The sequence below is a fragment of the Bos indicus x Bos taurus genome, chromosome 23, assembly GCF_003369695.1.
Source record: "Bos indicus x Bos taurus breed Angus x Brahman F1 hybrid chromosome 23, Bos_hybrid_MaternalHap_v2.0, whole genome shotgun sequence".
Lineage (NCBI taxonomy): Eukaryota > Metazoa > Chordata > Mammalia > Artiodactyla > Bovidae > Bos > Bos indicus x Bos taurus.
In genome coordinates, this window is record NC_040098.1 from 38,725,461 (window position 1) to 38,748,251 (window position 22,791).

The 22,791-nt window shown below is 45.9% G+C and overlaps 1 protein-coding gene across 3 annotated transcripts in view; it reads left to right on the forward strand.

Moving 5' to 3' along the window:
• The first annotated feature begins 1,449 nt into the window (after positions 1 to 1,449).
• The window catches only part of MBOAT1 (membrane bound O-acyltransferase domain containing 1), a 110,873-nt gene continuing 89,531 nt past the window's right edge, over positions 1,450 to 22,791 (forward strand). The window contains exon 1 of one of the 3 annotated variants that reach the window (XM_027524805.1): positions 1,450 to 1,849. In XM_027524805.1, the coding sequence (XP_027380606.1) occupies positions 1,770 to 1,849 (80 nt within the window). In that variant the 5' untranslated portion in view covers positions 1,450 to 1,769. The remainder of the gene's footprint in view (positions 1,850 to 22,791) is intronic. The other 2 variants (XM_027524804.1, XM_027524803.1) reach the window with 2 other exon arrangements.

The following is a 22,791-nucleotide window of genomic DNA, read 5'->3' on the forward strand; positions in this document are numbered from 1 at the left end:
TCCCAGGTGGCATTAATGGTAAAGAATCCACCTGCAATGCAGGAGGCTGGGGTACAATCCCTGGGTTGGAAGATCCCCTGGAGGAGGGCATGGCAACCCACTCCAGTATTCTTTGCCTGGAGAATCCCATGGACAGAGGAGCCTGGTGGGCTATAGTCCATAGGGTTGCAAAGAGTTGGATACGACTGAAGCGACTTAACACGCATACACACAGCCTTATTGATCCTCAAGTGTATGCCTGTGTGTGTGTGTGTGTGTGTGCACTGCGTGAGTGAAGGAGCGTGGTGATAGTGGCCGCCTATAATATCTTCATGGGGACCAGGAGCGGTGGTTGGGACATGTTTTTTCCTCCTCAACAGAGGACAAGAGTTGAGAAACTCTGGCCTGACCATCTAAAATTCTGTGCAGCTTTTTGGTGATGAAACTCTTCCAGAAGGCCAGGGTGAGGCTGAGCCTTGGAGGGAAAGGTGTTAGGAGTGTCTGACAGGCCTTCAGTTGGATTTGAAGTTGAGGGTCACATGGAGGACAGTTAGTTCTGCTCTAGAGGGACTGCCCCACTGTTTGGTTGGTCTCTCCACCAACTAATCCTTGGCTGGGTGGCTCAGTGCCCGTTCCCAGGTAAACTGCTAATGCAAAGTATTGAGCTTGGTTACCTGGTGAAGCCTGGGGACTGACACCAACTCTTTTTTTTTTTTTTTCCTACCCATTTGATTTCAACACCGCTTTCCTGAAAGTCCAGCAAGCATTACAGCAGTTCCTGGAAAGAGCAAGACTTTTATGATTCTCAAAATCTCTGTATCAACTGAAAAAGTTTCCCAAGCACCAGTGATACACTTCTGGGGACAAAGGGGGCCAGGTAACCCCTTTTTAGAACCGGTGCTGGCAAAACAGTGATCAGAGAGCACCCAGTATCGCAGTAGCATCGTTTCTTGCAGGAGTGAAAAGAATTTACAGTCCGCGGGGGGCCGGACACCCAAGGTCAGAAGCTAGCAGTCCCAGTTTCTGAGCTTCTGCGACACAAACCCAGGGTGTAGGAAACTCTCCCCTTAAGGGGTGGGTGATGGGGCGCTGGCTGGGAGCATCGGGGTGTCCTTGGGTTTCCAGCCCCCGGCAGATGAACTCTTGGCCGCGGGGAAAGCACAGGAAACCTTCACCCGAGAGGGAACCGGGAGGGCGGGGGTGCTGAGACTGCGGCGGAACCAAAACAGGGTGTGGCCAGGGTGCTCCCGAGTTCTAGGCGCCCGCCTGGGTGACCCTGGAGGAGGTCGTTTTCGGGTGGCGGGGAGAGGACGGGGAACTCCGGAGAAGGAAGAGCATTGGCTCCTCCCGCCCCACCCCCGCCCGGGGCTGCGCAACGCCGGGCGCGGGGCAAGGCGGCGGCGCCCGTGGCAGCCTCTCCCGCCCCGCGCGGCCCGGGCAGGGCGGGCCGGGTGGCGCTCGCGGGGCCGGGCTCTGGTCCCCACTCAACCCTCCCTCCCCCCGCCTCCCGGGCCGTCCCGGGCGGCCGGGCCAATGAGCGGCGAGAGGAGGGGAGCGGGAAGCCGAGCGCGCTGGGCCGCGGCCCTCCTACCGCGCCCGTAGCCGCAGCGCAGAACGCCAAGTTTTGCGCCCCGAGACTTTGCGCCGCGTCTCGTCCTCCGGCTCGCAGCTCGGTGTCCCGGAGCCTGGCGGCCGCGCGCTACCCTCGGGACGGCCGCCCGCGCGCACTCGGGCAGGAGGACGCCGAGCCGGGGGCCGGGGCTGGGGGCGGCTCCTCCCGAAGATGCAGGATGGCAGCGGAGCCTACCGCACCACGGGCTCCACCTGTCTGCACCCGCTCAGCGAGCTCCTGGGCATCCCGTTGGACCAGGTAACTGCGGGCGGGCGGCCAGGCCGCGGCTGGGGCGTGAGCGCAGGCACCCTCCCCGAGTCGGAGCGGGAGGGAAGCCGGGGGAAGCGGGGAGGGGGATGTTATCTACCTCCCGTCCCCGCCCCCAAGCAGATTTCCCTGCTTCAGACTAGACAGGTGGAGTTTTGTTTGTTTGAGTTGATGTTTTTCTCCTGTAAGTATGTGTATACCCTGCACAGCAGGTTCGAATAAACTTTTTTTTTTTTTGGTCTTGTTTGAAGTTTGGGGTTGCCTCCTTTCCTGTAAGCCAGTTCTAAAGCCTTCTGATAAATGAAATCGTGTTCCTTCTGTCATTGCACTCAAGTCTTCATTATTTTTAAGTTAGTTGAGCCTACTTAGAAAGTAAGCCTGAGTGATGTCTAAGCAGTAGTCTACCGTTTGGGGATGAGAGACCCGGGTTTTTCGGGCAGCGAGGCTTGGAAAATCGGGTTGACAGTTATTTTGTGCCGTGCGATCTCCATCCGCAAGGGAGGAGGGACACAGGATGCTGTGGTTTTCCGAGGGCTGTGGTTTATTCAGTCAGTCCGTCCTCGAGGGTCCAGGCTCCCTAGTAGGACAGGTTATTGGAAGAAGAGAGAGGCTGCTGCAGGTGTTTGGACGGAAACTGAAAATAGCAACAAACAGTAATTCCAGGTAAGAAATTTTTCTAAGCGTTGAGGCTCTTAACCCAATTTTTTGGTCTCTCTAGATGCTACAGGCTAGATCTGCCCTGTGTTTAGTAGTGAGCCAGTAAATACACAGTTGACCCTTGAATAAGACAAATTTGAATTGCATGGATTCACTTATATGTGGATATTTTTCAATAGTAAGTACTACAGCGCTGTACCAGTACTGAAGCTGCTTAAATCTGCAGTCTAGGAACGGAGGATTCAAGAGGCTGTCTGTAAATTATAGGCAGATGAACACCTGTGTGGTTGAAGGGTCAGCTGTATGTTATTTAAATGGAATTGAGTAAGGCGTCCTGGAGGAGGGCCTGCATACTCCTGTTTCCTGCTGAGTTTTCACCCAGTTTTCTTCCTCTGCCTGTTCCGTAGTAGTGAATAGTAGTGAAGTCGCTCAGTTGTGTCCGACTCTGCGACCCCATGGACTGTAGCCTACCAGGCTCCTCTGCCCATGGGATTTTCCAGGCAGTAGTCCTGGAGTGGATTGCCATTTCCTTCTCCAGGGGATCTTCCCAACCCAGGGATCGAACCCTGGTCTCCCGCATTGTAGACAGATGCTTTCCCGTCTGAGCCACTGGGGAAGTCACCTGTTGCCTAGTGAACTTTAAAAATTCTTTCCTTCACACAAGAGCATACCTGCTGCACTTCCCACTCCCATTCCTTCAGCAATGAGGAAGTGAGAGCTGGATGTTTGCTTTACTCAGACTGTTTTCCGAGCCACCCTCTACCTGGCCCCCTTTGAGGCTTTGATTCAGAACTCCACCTGATCTGACAGTTGCCTTCTCATCAGTTGTGAAATCCCGAAGGTCAGGAGGGTTTTTTTCCAGCTGCCAGTGCCTGTTCTTGTAGTGAGGATGTAGTGACTGCCAGGGACCTGCAAAGGCAGCAATAGCAGCAAATTCTCTAGCCCTGAAATGAAATCTAACTCAGAGCCGAATTTCCTTTCTGGGGAGTTTGTTTCATACTTAACCCCTCTACCCTCCATCACAATTTAATTGCACTTTCCATTTGCAGCAGAACAGCACAACTAGAGAATAGAGGAATCCAGGGAGGGTGTTTTTTTTTGTATGGAAAGAGAGATTGTTAATAGATCCTGGAGATTGATGGCTAAGAGGTACCTAGGATGGATGTTATTAAGTGCCCTGTAACTGCCTCCACTCTCATCTTGAGTCTCCTGGATTTCTGGCAAAGGAATCCTGGTTTTAATTTATAAGAAAGAACAAAAGACTGAGAGGGGAGGGATTTGGGGGTACACTGAAGGAAAAATGTGGGCTTATAGACAAGGAAGGCACACCTGTGATCTCTTAGATCTTAGGGAGCCCTACTGCCCTTCAGTTGGGTCCAATCACAGTGACTCTTGGTGGAAGACACCCATAAAGGGCAGTACCCCAGCTGGCTTATTTAGGCCGAGGGAGAATCCCAAACCATAAACAATGTGGTTTGAGGCGAAACTGTGGCTTGAGGGTTTGGAAGCTTGATGTGTTTTTCTCCCTCACACTTTCAAGGGCCTTTTAGATGTTAGACTGACTTGCGGGTAATTCCTGGTCTGCCAGAAATCTTCCTTTGTGACCGTCAGCTGGTATTCTACCAACCTGGAGCCTTAGGGTCCTCACGTGTAATGTGGGAGATGGCAAAGGACCTACCTCTGGGAGTTGAGACATTTTATATAGATGTAAAGTGCCCTACGGTCCTTGTATCAGGCAGGGGCCTGGCAGGAGACAATTCAACTCAATGGCTTATAATGAAGAAACTTCCCTGAATTACTTAAGAGTTGTGGGTGGCACTATAGGAGCCAATAAAGGATGTTCATGTACCAAGACTGGGCGCTGAAGGGGAAAAGGGAGAAAGTCCTGTTGCTGGATGCAGGGGCGAAGCAGAGAACTTGGCCCTTCTGCTCCCCATCCCCTGACCTTTGCATCTCTTGCCATGGCCCCTGGTGGGTGGCTGGCCTAGAGCACCTAGGTGAAGTGGTCTGAGGGGCTTCTCCTGGGCCACAGAAATGGGATGAGAAATGTGGAGCCAGCTCTGGAGGACAGTCCTAGGCTAAGAGCCCAGTCCTTGATATACATTTGCTCCTGGCCCATTAAAGAGTACCTTCTTATTGGCCTGCAATTTGCCAAGAATGATAAAACATATCTCAAGTTGCCCAAGTAGTGCCTCATATACCATTTAAAGGCGGCAGTGAATCCTCTCCTTAATGTTTTAGCATTTCACATGTGTTTGTTAATTTCTGAATTGATTGCACTTGTGAGAATGTCTTTGGCTTCTAGGTCTCCCTGGGTCAAGTCGTTTATTATTTGCAACACCTGAGATATCTGCTGAGCATTCTGCTATGTGAGTGAAGAGCTCTGTTTTTCATCCGATTCTTTCATTTATCTGTTCTGTTAGCTCCTCGGGGGAGCCCATGTGCGTTGCAACTACACTCAGGAAAAGTCTCTAGTTTTAGCTTCTGGGGACTTTGACTAGCCTGGACTCCTCTGAAAGAGGTTAAATGCAAAATCATCTTATTTAATTAGAGACTTGGAGCCTAGCAGTCCAGATCCAGAGTATAGGAAATGGAGGATGTAGGGGCCTTCACAGGTGCCTCACACAAGAGTTTGTTGAAAACTGTGTTTCTAGAATGAGTTCCTTTCTGTTGAGCAGATGTGGAGCTTGGGCAGGGAGCTTTTCTGTTTCTTATTTGCTTTTCTGTTTAAATCATCTGTTCATGCCCTCTCCACTCTGTTTAGGTTGTGGGCTATGACAAGATCCATCTTTAAACTGTCCCAGCCTTCGAATGGACTAGGACTCAACTAGTCCTAAATGGACTCAGCTACCAGAATGCTGACATTCCTAATGTGTGTGTCACTTGATCATATCCGAGGAGCTGTGCAAGAGGAGGAATTCCTGGCTTTAAGGACTTTGCAATTTGGGGAACTCTGAGTGCCAAGACTTATGTTTTTACCAACTGAAACCCCCCAAATTTGTCTGTATTTGCATAAAGTATCAATTCATTATTAAATTAGGATTCTTTGTCTGGATTTCAGTTTTTCCCCCTAATTGACATCAGCAGAAAAAAGGGGCAAAGGAAAAATAGACCAGGAGATAAGAATCTAGGAAGTGATTTCCGAGGTTAAAGCTGTCAAGGTTTAGGCCTCTTCCTATAGGCTTGTATTACAGTTTAAAAGGCTAGTGAAGACTAGCTCTCAAGGCCTGGCCTTCTCAACTCATGGTGATATGCGGGTATGATGCTCCTACCCGTGTCTCTGGTGGCTCAGATGGTAAAGAATCTGCCTGCAGGGCAGGAGACCAGGTTCAATCCCTGGGTTGGGAGGATCCCCTGGAGAAGGGAATGACTACCCACTCAGTATTCTTGCCTGGGAAATTCCACGGACAGAGGAGCCTGGCGGGTTACAGTCATGGGGTAGCAAAGAGTCTGACCCTGAAGCCTCTGACCATAAAGTTTCTCTACCTGCCTGGAGTTTTCAGTCACCTGGTTGGTTCCTTTGCCTGTCTGTGGAAAGCCCAACCCTCAATTCTTGTCTTATATAAGCCTTGCCCTTGGTTAAAGGCTTAACTCACATTCCACAGTCATTATTAAATATTTATTTCACACTTGTAATGCCAGGGACTTGGTCAGGTTGTAGTAATATAAGGATTAAGAAAAAAAGGTTTCTGTCCTAGAAGAGTTTATACACTTATAAAGGAGACAAAAGACCCACATAAATATTAATATACAAGTACTATGTCCTGATGAACCGGTGTAGGTGCTAATAGAGGTTTGCTGTTGTTCAGTCACTCAGTTATGTCCGACTCTTTGCGATCCCATGGACTGTAGCACGCCAGGCTTCCCTGGCCTTCACTATCTCCTAGAGTTTGCTCAAACTCATGTCCATTGAGTGGGTGAGATCCAACCATCTCATCCTCTGTTGCCCTTCTCCTCCTGCCTTCAATCTTTCCAGCATCAGGATCTTTTCCAGTGAGTCAGCTCTTTGCATCAGGTGGCCAAAGTATTGGCGCTTCAGCATCAGTCCTTTCAATGCACATTCAGGGTTGATTTCCTTTAGGATTGAGGTTTACACGTGGTACCTTAGTGGAATGGAGACGGGAAAGCCACAGGACACTTTGGACTCCTGTAGAATTTACTGTTTACCTTTGACACCATTTGTATTTGACACTTAGTAAATGTTACTTTATTTTGTTAGCTGTCCTTCTACATTTGTGTGCTGAGTTTCAAACTAAAGTTTTCTTGAGGGTCAGGTTTTATTTCCCTTTGTATTCTAAACAAGTAATAAGTGAAAGTGAACGTCGCTCAGTCGTGTCCGACTCTTTGCGACCCCAGGGACTATACAATCCATGGAATTCTCCAGGCCAGAATACTGGAGTGGGTAGCCGTTCCCGTCTCCAGGGGATTTTTCCAAACCAGGGATTGAACCCAGGTCTCCCACATTGCAGGCGGATTCTTTACCAGCTGAGCCACAGGAGAAGCCCAAACAAGTAGTAAGTACTCAACAAATGTTTATCATTAGTAACAGTATAGGCCCATGCTAATGGTGTATGTGATCAGATGTTGATATAGAGAATCTTGTTTTTCAAGTGGACAGTGGATGGGCCTTTGTGGGAAGAGGGCCTGCCACTGAACATCGCCCCTGTTGGTGGTGCCTCCAGGCTGTACCCTTGGGTTTCTGATTTGAACCATCTGCTCTCCACCCTAGGGCTTGACCCCAGCTCAGGATGCATTTGGCAGGCCAGAAAACGTCGGTCCTGCAGAGAGCCACTTTCATTTATTTCTTTGGCCTCACTGGTTCCTGCAAGGCCAGATCTCCTCTCCCCACTCAATTTCCCTTTCATTGTCCGAGAGTGAAAATCATTGACTCCCAGGAGGAAGCTCATGAGGTTAGACCACAGATAGCAAATCTTGAGTTTCTGCCGTATTCCAGGAATTCTTGGAACCAAGTGAGGCTGGGATGATTCAAAAGTGAATAAAATTGGGCCCTTCCTCAAAAAACTCACTAGCGATTGGGGCGGGGGACACAGAAGTCAACTGGTGTTGCTTCTGTGCAGTGCCTGGGCCAGCAGCATCAGCCTTGAAACTTGTTAGAAATGTCCATTCTCTCTGCTTGGCACCCCGTCCGCCGCTCTGCAGGGCAGACCCAGCCAGAGGGTGGTCTCATGAGCCCTCCTGGTGGTGCTGGGAGCAAGAAGTTTGAGAATCACTGCTGTGTACAGATAATTGGGATACAGATGAGTTTAGTGCAGTGGGGAGTCGGGTGAGGTTTGGTTGTCAGAGAGCATCTCACGGGTGGGGAGGAACATGAATTGGGTCTTGGAAGGACGAAGAAGTGTTTGTGTGGCAAGGTGGGTAGAAAGAACAGCACGTACAGAAACGGGGAAGTGTGAAACTGCACTTCATTTGAGGCGCTGAGCCCACTGAAGTGGCGGTGCGGCTGCGCTTGTGAAGACTGTGGGACCGTAGGTTGGGGAGGGGGGCGGGGGTTACATCACAGAGAAGCTGGAAGGCTCTGGTGAGGTGTCTGCACTTCATCCTGCGGACCAGGGGGCGGCAAGCTTTTTACATAAAGGACCGGACAGCAAACATCTTCAGCTTTGCAGGCAGTCTGTGGCATCCACGTCACTGTGCCTTTGTCACTTCAGAGCAGCCGTAGACAGTATGTAAATCACTGGGCCTGGCTGTGTTCTCCTGAAGCTTTATTTATGGGCACTGGAATTTGAATTTTATGTAATTTACATGGGTTGTGGCATTCCCTTCTTTTTTTTTTTAAAAAAAAACCTTATTTTTCACCATTCTGGGTGTTCGTTGCTTCCTGTATGCTTTTCTCTAGTTGGGGGCTACTCTTCGTCATGGTGTGGGGGCTTCTCACTGCTGTGATTTCTCTTGTGGAGCTGGGCTCGAGGGCATTTGGGCTTCAGCAGTTGCAGCCCACAGGCTCAGTAGGTGTGGTTCTGGACTCCTGAGCACAGGTTCAGTAGTTGAATTGCATGGGCATAGTTGTTCCGTGGGATGTGGAATCTTCCCAGACCAGGGAATCAAACCTGTGTCCCCTGCATTGACAGGTGGATTTTTATCTGCTGTGCCACAAGGGAAAGTCCAAAATTCTCCTCTTTTGATTTTTTTTTTTTTACAACCCTTAAAAAAATGTAAAAACACATAGTTAACATGCAGGCCACACAAAAACAGGCAGGGGCTGGATTTGGCCCGAGGGCTGGAGTTTGAGATCCATGTCCTAGACTGATTTGCCTCCAATCTGGTGGATGGACCAGCATCCGAATCTACTGCCATGTATGCTTCTGGGAGTCGATTCAGGCCTAGTGAGTCCAAATACCTGTCCGAGTGAAGGGGCTGCCCAGGTGATTCTCCTGACAACAGAAGTTTAGAGGCACTGCTCACATCAAAGGGAAAGCGTTGAAGGGTTTAATGTGAAAGGATTTTCATCTTGTGAAGTGGGGTGGGAGGTCATGGCTGAGGGATGAAGGGATGGAAGTGAAGCCGGGGTTTTGAGGATGAGCGGATGTTTCAGGTGGTCTTTATAGGGGAGCAGAGAAGGAGCTGCCTGGGGTAAGTTGAATGGGTTGCTGGGTATAATCAACCCACTGAAAGTCAAAAGTGTTAGGATTTGTGCCAGTCTGTGATTTTTCTCTTTCAGCAGCGCCTTCTCAGAGCAAAAGTGAAATAGACAGTTGGAAGGGAAAGTCGTTGAGACGTTAAGAAGTAAGGGTGTTGAGAGATGCTGACAAGTAGCTAGAGGTGGTGACAGTGAGAAGGGAAACATTAGGAGATTGGAGGGACTTTGAGGAGCAGGTGCTGGGGAAGTGAGAGAGCCAGGCGCCGGGGTATTCAAGTTGAAGATCCCTAGCAAAGCTTCCCTGGGAGAAGGAATGGAAATTGATTCAGTTTAGCAAGCCCAGGAACTAGGGGGGTTTGAGGAATTGTCCTCCTAAACACTGAAGCTCCCCAGGTGCCCGGGGATGTGAGGTGTGGTACCGAAGCTCTCCAGGAATGTGGAGGTTGGTGGATGCTGACAACTAGGAGGGACCAGAGAGGGCGTGACCAGCTCTGCTCTCAGGCTCTCGGCCAGCTGCTCTGCAGGGTGCATCCTACCCAGGGTTAGGAGGAGCCACACTTGGGTCTGGAGGGGAGGCACTTCCTGGCTGGAAGGATGGTGCCTCTCTCGAAGGGTGTTAGGAGCTCTCCTACCCCCTTTATAGAAAGAGGCAGCAGCTGAGCCTGATGAGGGGAGCAGAACATACCTGCTGTGTGTTTTTGGTGCCTGCCACCCCCGTTCCCTCCAACAGCCCCATCCTAGGGGTCCAGTTCATAATTGGTGCTAATTAAACACTTTAAGAATTGATGCTTTCAAACTGTGGTGCTGGAGAACACTCTTGATTGTCCCTTGGACAGGAAGGAGATCAAACCAGTCAATCCTAAGAAAAATCAACCCTGGATACTCATTGGATGGACTGATGCTGTAGCTCTAATATTTTGGCCACCTGATGTGAAGAGCTGACTCACTGGAAAAAACCCTGATTCTGGGAAAGATTGGGCAGGAGGAGAAGGGGATGACAGAGAATGAGATAGTTGGATGGCATCACCGATTCAATGGACATGAACTTGGGCAAACTCCGGGAGATAGTGAGGGACAGGGGAGCCTGGCGTGCTGCAGTCCATGGGGTCAGGAAGAGTTGGACACGACTTAGTGACTGAACAACAACAGAACACTTCATGAATACAAGACCAAACAAAATGCACTCAAATGCTTTCTTAAAAAAGGCCATTTTAGAGTTCTTTCTATTCAGGCTAATAAATAAGGGCAGAGGTATTACTTTCACATGATTGGCTGATTTTACACACACTTAGGGCTTTTAGTCTGCAAGTGTATGCTAAATGACAGGGGATGGTGGAAGAAAAATGGTCCAGAGCAGCACTGGGGGAGTCTGGACAAGCAGTGACTTTCTTCTCTCTCCTTGCCCATGTGGTAGTAAAATGGGAAAGCAGACACTGGGGGCAGACAGCTCTCCCACCAGGCCGAGAGCTGAGGGAAGGAGCTGGGAAGACTCTGAGGTTTCCGGAGCAGAGCAGAGGTCAAAAGTGGGAGGGAGGTCAGTGGTGGGAACATGAATCATGGAAGCGGAGGAAGAAGTCCTTAGCTGCAAGTGTGCACACCCTGCAGGAGGCTGGGGATGAGAGGCAGGTTGCTCGGCAGGGCAGGGAAAGTGCCCCCTGGGGGCCCAGGGGCCTGGTAAGGCCATGGCCAGCAACTGACCCTAAGCCTTGCAGTCTTTCTTGGAGCTGTTCACAAAGAGAGTGGAAAGAGCCTTTGTGGTTCTGAAGAGATTGCTTTTGGGAGATGAAAGGCGGCTTTTAAAATAACCAGAGGCTCAGCGGCGAAGAATCCGCCTGCAATGTAAGAGACGCAGGTTCGCTCCTTGGGTCAGGAAGATCCCCTGGAGGAGGGCATGGCAACCCACTCCAGTACTGTTGCCTGGAGAATCCCATGGTTGGCGGAGCCTGGCGGGATACAGTCCATGGAGTCACAAAGAGCTGGACATGACTGAATTGACTTAGCGTGAGCATAATGAAACGGTGAGATGTATTGAGGGAAAGACTATATTATAAACCCCAAATTCCATATAATAAAGAGGACAGGGTGGGTGGCGTTGGGCAATGTTCCTTAGTCCAGCCCTGTGTGTGGGAGGAATGACGACTCTATCCTAAGGGACTCGGGTAGGTCCAGGGGGTACTGGCAGGAATGGCCAGTGCTGGCTGGTGTCACAGTCCGGTGGCCTGATTTGACCACCGTTGAAGGGGGGTGTGGCCATATGCTTTCTGGAATTTAAGGCAGAGGCCTGGTGGGTCCTGGAGCTTCTGCCTGCCTGTCATGGAACAAGATGTGTTTCTTCTTGACTTGGCCTCAGTTTACCTGTCTGCCCTAAAGACACCAGCAACTCCACATGCTGGATGCTTAAACAGGCTTACAGGTCTTCAGTGGGACTTCCCCAGTGGCTCAATGGAAGAGAATCCACCTGCAATGCAGGAGACGCAGGTTCAATCCCTGGGTCAGGAAGATCCCCTGGAGAAAGAAATGGCATCCCACTCGAGTATTCTTGCCTGGAGAATCCCATGGTTCCTGTGGACAGAGGAGCCTGGCGGGCTACAGTTGATAGCGTCGCAAAGAATCAGACATGACTGAAGCGACTAAGCACTCACCCGTCTTCAGTAACTTGCCTGCAGCCCTAGGGCTGGGCGAGGGCAGAGGCAGGACTTGAACCTGGGCCTCTGCAGGCTTTGCTGTAGTCACTTCCTTACATGCCAGCATGCTTTCCTGGGTTCTGTATAGTCAGCGCAGCAGACAGTGCTTTCCTGTGGCTCAGATCCCCTGTGTCTTTTACACCTTCCAGCTTCTGTTCACACTTGCCCTCTCGCAGGCAGTAGCCCTCATCCTGATGCTCATTTCCTGTTTCATCCCCTCCTGTCTGCTTTCTGTGACCCTGGCCTTGCTCTCCCCTCTTCCCTTATAGACTCCCCCTCCCCCAGGGCCAAATGACCCCCCATTTATTTTCTTTGTTTCTCCACAGCACTCTCTCCATATCACATGTACCTCTTTTGCGGGGGAAGGATTATGACAGTAGTCCAAAGAGTTATGTTTATTGACTTTGTATATGCATATCTAAAGGAAATCAACCACCCTGAGTGTTCATTTGGAGGACTGATGCTAAACTGAAGCTCCAATACTTTGGCCGCCTGATGCTAAGAGCCAGTTCATTGGAAAAGACCCTGAACCGGGGAAAGATGTGAGGGCAGGAGAAGAAGGAGGCAACAGAGGATGAAATGGTTGGATGGCATCATCAACTCAATGGACGTGAGTTTGAGCAAACGCCAGGAGATAATGAAGGACAAAGAAGCCTGGCATGCTGCAGTCCATGGGGTTGCAAAGAGTGGGACGTGACTGAGCGACTGAACAACAATGTGTGTTTCTACTGGTCTGCATATTGGTTCTGTGTGTCTGTTTCTGTCATTTTTAAATAGAAAATTCATAGTTGATTTGCAATATTGTATTAGTTTCAGCTGTACAGCAAAGTGACTCAGTTATATCTATTTTTCAGATTCTATTCCATTATAGGTTATTAAAAGATACTGAATATAGTTCCCTGTATTGTACAGTACATCCTTATTTCTTATCTGTTTTATGTATAGTTGTTTGTATCTGTTAATCGCATAATTTATCCCTCCCCACCCTTTCCCCATTGGTAACCATAAATGTTTTCTATGTGAGTCTGTTTCATTTTTTTGTATATAAATTCATTGGTATTATTTTTTAGATTCCACATATAAATGATATTATATAATATTTGTCTTTGACTTCACTTAGTAGGGTATACTCTAGGTCCATCCAAGTGGCTGCAAATGGCAATATTTCATTCTTTCCTTACCTGGTGCCTCTTGTGTCTCAGATATTTCTTGGTCTTTCTGCCCTGCCTCGCTCTGAGAGGCTTCTTTCTGTGGTTGCTTATTGAACACTGGCTACCAAATATTGGGCTGGAAGAGGGATACAGAGATGAGCTAGGGCCTGTGCCTTCTAGCAGGCAGATTTATAAGCATGTGTAAACTCTTACAATGCAGTATGCTTAATTATTACAGAAAATGTGTGCACCCAGGCCTCAGGACCCCTGGGCCTCTTCTGGGAAATGATGTGTGTGGGGAGTGTTCTTCCTGGGAGTTCCTGCTTTAGAAGCAGGAGCGAAAGTGCAGGGATGGGGCCGGGGGGACAGGCAGAATATGCCAGGAAGAGGAAACTGAGCAAAGGCACTGAGAAAAGATGAACTTTCTCTGTGGGCAGTGACTAAGGCTGAGTCGTGGTCATCTTGGTATGCTTAGGCGTGTGAAGTAAAAACTAAACACACTTGATTCCATTGTAGTGGAATTTTATTTACATATTTGCGTTGGAATGGATGACTAAGTGATGAGAAACCAAGGGGCCAGTTCCTTTAACCACTGGGTTAGGCCTATCTATTTCCTATTTGGACCCTGCATTTCAGATTGAATAGGCCTAATTTCTGATCGAAAGTTAATTAACAGCCCAGTTGCTGATAGTGAAATGTGAATCTTGGATTGTGTAAGTATAACATTCTCCATTCCTGTTTTCATTGTGTGAAGTTGATAGATCTATTACCCTAGATAGATCTATTACTATATGATATAGTAATATCATAAATGCAGATATTATCATCATCTTTTGGGGGGGTCAGAATGTTTCATGTTTGTGTGGACAATATGTAGAAATCCCTTTCCCAGTCTGAAGTCAAGTCACTTATACAAAAAGTACAGTATACCCCAGTACTCTTGAGTATTTTTGAAGCATGGCCTCTGAATTACATTCATAAAAAAAATTTCATGAAAAGATTATATCAAAGCAGATACAATCTGGAAATATCTTTTTGTGGCAGCAACTTATAAAAAAATTAAGAATTCAGTCTGTGTAATTTAATCACAGTATTTGGTTGTGTACTTTTTAGAAGCTTTCTATTTTAAGTAAGTCAACCCTTTCAGTAAGTAAGACAAAGGAAAAACTTGCTGCAGACTTATTAATGACAATTTCTAGTAGTTTTGCCAGAAAAGCAAAAGGATAGAGAATAATCAATGGGAAAATCACCTTCACATAGTTTATACTGGTTAAAAATAGGCTTTATTAAAAGACCACTGTCCCTTAGGGCTCAGTTACATGACCATGTGCCACAAGATGAACTCATTAACCCATTTGTAATGGGTTTTTACTTGGCCAAAAAATATGTACTTGGTGAATCATTTACCAACTTCCTTATAGTAGAAGGGCTCTGCTTATAACTGTTGTCAGTGGTTAATCTTCTCTGAAGTATGTTTTTGAAAGTCCACACGGCATTAAAGCATCTCTAAGTGTTGAACTAGGATTTCTGGGGGGTGGGAAAGGGGGTTGGTGCTGAGGGTTTCCCAACCATCCTAGTGTTAAAAATATTCCATACTCCAGCTTATCTACCAAAAGAACAACACAAAGCTTGGGTTCTTGTTTCATTTGAAAAAAAAAAAGAGCAGGGTTATACTGGAAAAGTTTTCTTCAGTTCTAAATTCATATTTCAAACAAGTAATTAAAAAATTCTGTGGTTTGTCCCCCCCTCGCTTTTGTCTCATTCCTCATTCTGTGCTTCTTTTCTGAAACAGAGTCGGCAGAGGTACATACAACATAAAGTTGCTAAGGCCTAGAGGAAGTTGCTAAATTCAAAAGTCATCTTGTGAAATGTCACGAAGTGGTTTAACTCTGAGTGTCATTGGGTTGAGACGTCTCCTCCGAAGACATCCCCCACCCATCCCCACCCCTGCATGATTTGTTGCTCTGTCTTTCTAAAAATTTAATTTCACTTATTTTAAATATTTATCTGTTTTAATTGAACATGATTTGTGTTTGATTAGCTCATTTTGGGGGTTTTTACTTTGTGTAAATACAGATTTTAAGAAATTAGTTTTCTGACTAGGTAGTTTATGTATTTAGTGTCAGAATCACAAGGCAGAAAAGGGGGGGTAGGATGAAAGGTCAGTCCCAGTGGTGATCCCCCACTTATCCCTCTTCCCCCTAGTTTGAAGCTGCTCACATTCCCTCCCCACTGGCAGCCAGTGGCACCCTTTGAGAGGTAGGGGAGACATCCATGTATATGGAATCTTTTTGTCTTTTCTGATATAAGCGAGAGCGTAGGTTCCTCCACTCTTCTTTTAAAAAAAAAAAAGAAAAAAAAAACAGTGTCTCCTAGGAATTGATTCATATCTGTGTCTACGGAGCTCTTGCAATGCCGACTTCCTTTCTGCCTTTTCTGAGAGTTCTGTTTCTGTGCTTCCAGGAGTGACCTCGTCCTTTAGCCAAGGCTGAAAAACGCTGCTGGGGGTGGGTGATGGAATCGGGGCGGGGTCCTCCACTTTGGCATGGTCCCCAGGAATGTGTAGAGTGAGGACCCCCTCCAGTGGGACAGGTTGGGCGGTTGAGTGCGGAGCTCAGGAGGAGGGGCAGAATGGGGTTTGCCTCCAGTTTCTGCTGGGAGGGAGAGAGATCCACTCTGGCCTTAGGCTTGAGGACGTTGAGGATCATCTGTTCCTTGTGGCCCAGGGATTCAAATGGCTCTGCCTCTCTCAGACGTGAGGTCCATGGCCCGTCTCCAGAATTTCTGCTCTCTCCATCTGCCAGAAACGATGCTCCTGAAGTCCAGTGCAGCTCTAAAATTCTGTGATTCCAAGATCTTCAACAGTAGAGGGAAGGCTTGGTTTCAGATTGTAAAGGAACTCTTCTTGAGGGTGAAGACCCCCTTTTCTTTTTCCTTTTCAGTGGATGAAGCTCAAAGAATTGCACCTGTATATGTTCCTTTCTTATTTCTTTCAACGAAGTGTGCGCATTTCCACGCGTGTTGGCTGAAGTGAATAGAACTTCAGGGCTCTGGAATTGCTTTGCTTCCACCTCCTTGTTAGAGTCCGGTCAGAATGCCTTAGAAGTTTGTGTGCTTTGCTCTGGAAATAAGAGTAATTTATTCGAAAAGAGCTTCTATTTCTTGTTCACATGTTTGAGGAGAGAAATGTTTATCTTACTAAACAATTATTCGTTCGTGAAAATCACCTGATGAGCCTGAGGATTAGGGGTGAACCAAAAGTCCTTTGTATCTTTACTGAAAGTGACTTAGATGCATGTGATGATTTTAATAAATCTGACTTTAAAGTAAAAGTGAATCTGAAGCACAAATACATACTGGTGTAATTGTGTGTGAAAAAGAGCTTCTATTTCTTGTTTACTAGGGATGTTGAGCTGGTTTTCCTCCCTTCTCTATCCCAAAAGAAAATTGCCCATTCATCTCTAAACAGTAAGTGTTAACTTGCCTGCAGATTCAAAAGGAAGCAAATCAAATTGGATTTGAAATTGTATTCAGAGGTCCACTTTCTCTACCCTGTGGAGGGAAGAACAACAACAAAAAATTTACGTTTTTTTTTTTTTTTAATGACTGGGGTCTGGGGGTGGAGTTTACAAAAAGGATATAATGAAAGGCTGTTTTGTAGTCTGAGCCTTACTGAGTTATCATTTACCTCAGTTTCATAGTGAGCTTGACCTAGTTGCAAATCTTGAGTTACGTGTTTTATCTTTCTATAGAGGTATTTAGAGTGTCTTTATAGATACCTTTATCTGATGGCTAGTTATCTTAATTTAAAAGAAGGCTGAAAGGAGGCTATAAACTAAAAGTAATCTTTTCATCAGAGTACAAGGTGGGGCCCAATTTCACTGTCTTGAGCAATAATGAATTATGACTGTGCACCTTCGCTATTTGAAACTTCGAGAGACACTGAAGGACAATAGTAAGCTGTCAAAGTGATTTAGAAATTGACCACTTTTTTTAATGAGAACTGGAACACCGTCTGTTGTATGCTTGGCAACCCCCAAGTATTTATTAGAGTTATATGTATCAAGATTGGTTCTCTGTTGCAAAGTTTCTAGAGGATATGGTATAGTTAGAAAGGAGCAGGAAAAATGGTTATAAGGACAACTGAATTGAAGGTTCCTGAACAAAAGAAAGTGAACTTGAGTAGAGTTGACTAAAGGTGGCCACAGCTGCAGACTGTGGAATGGTGGTGATCAAGGAGGACCATAAAATGCTGGTTTGGTAACCATATCAGGGGTGTGCCACTGATGCATGTCATTTCCTGAAGATGGCCTTGAACTTGATGGCCTCAGAGAAATCCTTTGTCATGTCATTTTATAGGTATCCTCTCTTTAGCTTGAATGAAAATACTAAGAGTCTCACCAATATTTCCAGAAGCAACTGGTATACCGTCTAAGGTTTGCTCTTTGCTTCATAATAATAGATCACGTTCTATGGTAATTAAAAAAAAAAATCCCAAATTTATTTTGGAATAATTTTAAATGTACAGAAAATTTGTAATGATAGTACAAAGAGTTTTTGTATATGCCTTCCCCAATTTTCCTCATTAGGTACCCTTGTCAAAAGTAAAACATCAACACTGATAACTGTTAAACGCATTGCAGACTTTTTGAATTCCACCAGGTTTTCAACTAATGTCCTCTTTCTAATCTGGGATTCTGTACCTTACAATTCACCCATTTCAGGTGTTCAGTTCAATGTTTTTTAGTATCTTCACAAGGCTGTGTGACCATTTTAATAAGCAGGATGAGTCTCAGGAGACAGAACAACTAATGTGTGTTGTGTCCTGGGGCAGACAAAGAGCATTAGGCAAGTCTAAGGAAATCTGAATACAGAGCAGGCTTCAGTTAATACTAATGTATGGATATTGGTTCATTAACTGTGGCACATGAAACCTTTGTATGTAAGATGCTAATAATAAAGGAAATAGGGTTAGGCTATAGGAAAACTCTCTGTACTATCTTTGCAATTTTTCTTTAAAGCTGTTCTGAAACATAGTTTATACTTAAAACCTAATGCTATTTAATTAAAAAAATTTTTTAATTAAAAAATATTTATTTATTTTCGGCTGTGCCAGGTCTTACTGGGATCTTTAGTTGCAGCGTGTAGACTTCTTAGTTGGGGCATGCATGTGGGACCTAGTTCCATGACCAGGGGTAGAACTCACACCTCGTGCATGAGGATTGTGGAGTCTTACCCACTCGACCACCAGGGAAGTCCCTGCCTTTTTTGTTTTTAATCAAGGATCATTACTTGTGCCGTGTCTGTGAACACTGGGACCAGTGTGGTTTTAGAGAATTTTCTAGCCAGAAGAATGAAAAGGAAACACACAGTTACCCTGGTACGTGTTTGTTCTTTACATTCACTTTTGCTTTAAAGTCAGATTTATTAACATCATTGCATGCATCTAAGTCACTTTCAGTAAAGACGCAAAGAACTTTGGTTTATCCTGAATCCTCCAGCTCCTCATCAGGTGATTTTCATGAACAAATAATTGTTTAGTAAGACAAGTATTTCTCGTCTTGTAACATAAAACAGCAGAACCCCCCTCCCCCAAGCCCCCACCTCCACCTCCGAACGAAACTCTCCAGGCATTAGCCATCGCTCGTTGAGGGTATTTCCTCATTAAGTTTTGACCTTGGGAGTGCTATTCTGCATCTCAGTTGCCCATTCAGCAGAACCATTCTAAGTGTCTATTGCTTAAGCCAAAAGAATTCATGCAAAAAACTCTTCTCAAAGAATTATGGAGGGCAAGCTGTAAAAAGTCGACCACGTTTTAGACCCAGGCTGTGTAATTGATATTTGTGTTTCCTTCTGACTTCTGTCCTGTGAACTCACCCTAGCTCAGTTGTAGTAGGAGCAATGCTGCAGTAGACTTTGAAGAGCTGGGTTTTAGACTTAGAGCCAGTCTTTTGTAGATGTGTAACCTTTTGGGGCTTCCCAGGGGGCGCTAGTGGTAAAGAATCCACCTGCCAATGTAAGAGATGCGGCTTTGATCCCCTGGAGAAGAGAATGGCAAACCACTTAAGTATTCTTGCCTGGAAAATTCCATGGAGAGAGGAGCCTGGCAGTTGCAGAGTCGGACTTGACGGGAGCACATGACCTTGGCCAACCTATTTAAGCTTTCTGAGCCTGATCCCTTATTTGTAAAATGAGCTATTATAGGTACATTAAGAGTGGTTTGAATTTCAAATGAGGCGGGTGATCCATGGGGAAGATTTTAGTAAACTGTTCATCAATTATGTGCATGCTGCTTGCTGTCACTTCCCCATCACCCCTTCCATCACATTTTTGAGGCTCAGAGGGAACAATACATGCTCAGTGCTCATGTCACAGCACTGAGATTAAGTGAGGTGGGTGTAGGTGGTGTTTGGAGGGGAAGTTGAGTTTTCAGTTAGTATCTGGTGATGAGTAAGAAAAGACTCAATTTTGAGGATTCTAGGGGGTGAAAAAATTTAGTACTTCAAGACAGAAAAGATGGGGCAGAAGAAGGCAGTGAGTAAAGACAAGGATGACAGCTAGGGGAGGGGTGGGGGAAACTTTTTTTTTTTGACTGTAGTGAAATGGGAAAGAGTGGATCCAAGCTGAAATATAAGTAAATTTAGTGTATCCAGGAAGTGAGAAAGAACCTCTCATAGGAACCACTCTTTATCTGATAAACATTACTTCTTATCAATGAAGAGGCGGGGTTAGTTAGTTTGGGTATGTTCACAGCCAGCAGTGTGGCTGTACCTGTGGGATATTAGGAAAAATCAATTGTCTTCTGAAACAGACACCGAAGCTCAGGTATTTACTTATTATCAGCCACTTAGATATATAAAAGACAAGACTTCTATCTCTTCAAAGAAGAGGAAAATACAGCTTAATTCCTCAGGAGGTATGGGCCACATGTATATTTATTCTGTCATATGGCAAGAATTCTGCTTTCAACTTCTGGTCTCTGTGCTAACCTAGTTACGCATGTGTGCTAAGTTGCTTCAGTCATGTCCGACTCTCTGTGACCCTATGGACTGTAGCCTGCCAGGCTCCTCTGTCCATGGAATTCTTGAGCTTTTTGCAATGATTGCTTCTTGCATACTGTGCTAAGCACTCCATATGAATTATCTAAGCCACACAACCTCCTATGTGGTAAGTGACTTGTTTTAGGTCCCGTGGCTGGCCTACAGTAGAGCCAGGATTGGGACTCAGGAACTTTGGGTTCTTATCCACTCTTGTGTTTTATGCCTAAGGGCTTCAAGTGCCTCCTCAAAGCAGGGCTGATTAGAGAGTATTCAAGAGTATTTGGTAAGTCTGGGAATGAGTTAGAACACACAGCAAGTTTTGTAGCTGTCCTCTTTGACTTTGGCCACCTGATGCGATGAACTGACTCATTGGAAAAGACCCTGATGCTGGGAAAGACTGAAGGCAGGAGGAGAAGGGGATGACAGAGGATGAGATGGTTGGATGACATCACCGACGCAATGGACATGAATCTGAGAAGCTCTGAGAGTTGGTGATGGACAGGGAAGCTGGAGTGCTGTAGTCCATGGGGTTGCAAAGAGTTGGACATGACTGAGTGACTCAACTAAACTGAACTCTTTGGCTTGTGGCATGTGGTAAAATGACCCAGGGGATGTGTTAGGTTCTCCTGTCCATAGCCGGTGATGCTGTGGAGGGATGGATGGTCACAGCAGTTCACTCTGTGCTGCTTGAGTCACAAGCCCCTCAGTGTTTAATGCTACGTGTTAGCTTTTGAGAGTGACATTGGAGGGACTTCCCTGGTGGTCCAGTGGTTAAGACTTTGCCTTCCAGTGCAGGGGATGAAGATTTGATCCTGGGTTGGGGAGCCAAGATCCCATGGGCGTTGTGGTCAGAAAAGCAAAACATTAAACAGAAGCAACGTTGTACCAAATGCAATAAAGACTTATAAAAGAGAGACCTACTTATAAAAGAGAGACCTCAGAAAACAAGAAGAGCTGAAGGAAGGTGAGAGCCCTGGAACCTAGTTCCTGGGAACAGGATTATTGAAGGAAGAAGAGGTGTTTAACTTAGAGAAGAAAAGCCTTAGATAGGATCCCGTAGTAGTGTTCAGATATTTGATGCATGTAATTATGCTGTGTCCTCAGCAGAATTGAACTCAAGGGATGGAAACTTTAGGGAAGTAGGCTTCAATTTGTCACAGCGTTTCCTATTGATGAGATTTGTGTCAATACAAGAATTGGTCATCATGGAAGTTCATGAGTGCCCCGTCCCTGGCAGTTTTTAAGTATTCAAGCAGAGGCGGTGTGGTGATGATACTCCTGCCATCAGGATCTACTCCCTTCCTTCCTGATAGCCCTCCCTGCTTGCTCTGCGTTCTTTGTTTATCCAGCTGTCAGTCCACAGTGGTTCTAGTTTTAGTATCAGCTGACAAACAAGTCAGTGGTTTAAGGAGCGCCTTTTCTCAATGGACTTTTAAAGACAGAAAGATCCCTAAATGATAAGCAATAGCAGAATAGTTAGATTGAATTATAGTATACTCAAGCTATGAAATTAGATACACGTATTAGAGAAAATGAGGTCAGGTTGAAAGATAGTCATCATATTGAGTGAAAAGAGCAAGTTGTAGAACAGTATGTGTATTATGATCTCCTGTCCTGATTAAAAAATAAAAATGCCATCTCTTCCATCTATTCATCTATCTGGCTTTGGAATGATAGTCACTACCATGTCGCTAGCCATCGCAGTGACCTGTGAAGATGTTCATGTCCCTGTCTGGGTGCCAAAGAAAAGGAGCAGGCAGTCTGCATGCACACTGTCCCAAAGAAGACATACAGATGGCCAACAGATACGCGACAAGATGTTCAACGTCACTACTCACCAGGGGAATGCAAATCAAAACCACAGTGAGATACCACCTCACACCTGCCGGAATGGCTATTTCAAAAGGATAACAAGGATTGACAAGGGAACCCTTATGTGCTGTTGATGGGACTATAAACTGGTGCAACCACGGTGGGAAACAGTACAGAGATTCCTCAAAGAATGGAAAAAATAGAACTGTCGTGTACTCAGCAATTCCTCTCCTGGATATTTACTCAAGAAAACAAAAACACTAGTTAGAAAAAAAGATATAGGTACCTCGATGTTCTCTGAAGCATTGTTTACAGTAGCCAAGATAGAGAAGCAACCTCAGTGCCTGTGAATAGATGAATGGATAAAGGAGATATAGTATATAAATCCAATAGAATATTTTTCAGCCACAAAAAGGATGAAATCCTGCCGTTTCTGACGACATGGGTGGACCTGGAGGGTATTATGCTACGTGAAATAAATCAGAGAAAGACAAATGCTATTTGATGTCACTTATACGTGCAGTCTAAAACAGAAGACAGAACAGAGTTATAGATACAGAGAACAAACAGGCGGTTGCCAGTGGGGAGAGGGGAAAGTAATAGGTGAGGGAAACTAACAAATCTAAACTTCCAGTTCTAAAATAAGTGAGTACAGATATAAAATGTACAGAGAGGCGAATATAGTCATAGCTATGTAATATTGATGTATGGTGATGTAACTAGACTCATTGTGATCGTTTTGAAATATACAGAAATATGGAATTATTATGGTGTAAATGAAACTTACATAGTGTTGTAGGTCATTTATGTGTCCAAAGCAAACAAGCAGTCTCATAGAAAAAGAGATCAGAGTTGTTACCAAAGGTGGGGAGTGGATGAAGGTAGTCAAAGGGAACACACTTGCAGTTGTAAGATAAATAAATACTCAGGATGAAATGTACACCATGCTAAATATAATCAACACCACTGCTAAGTCGCTTCAGTCGTGTCC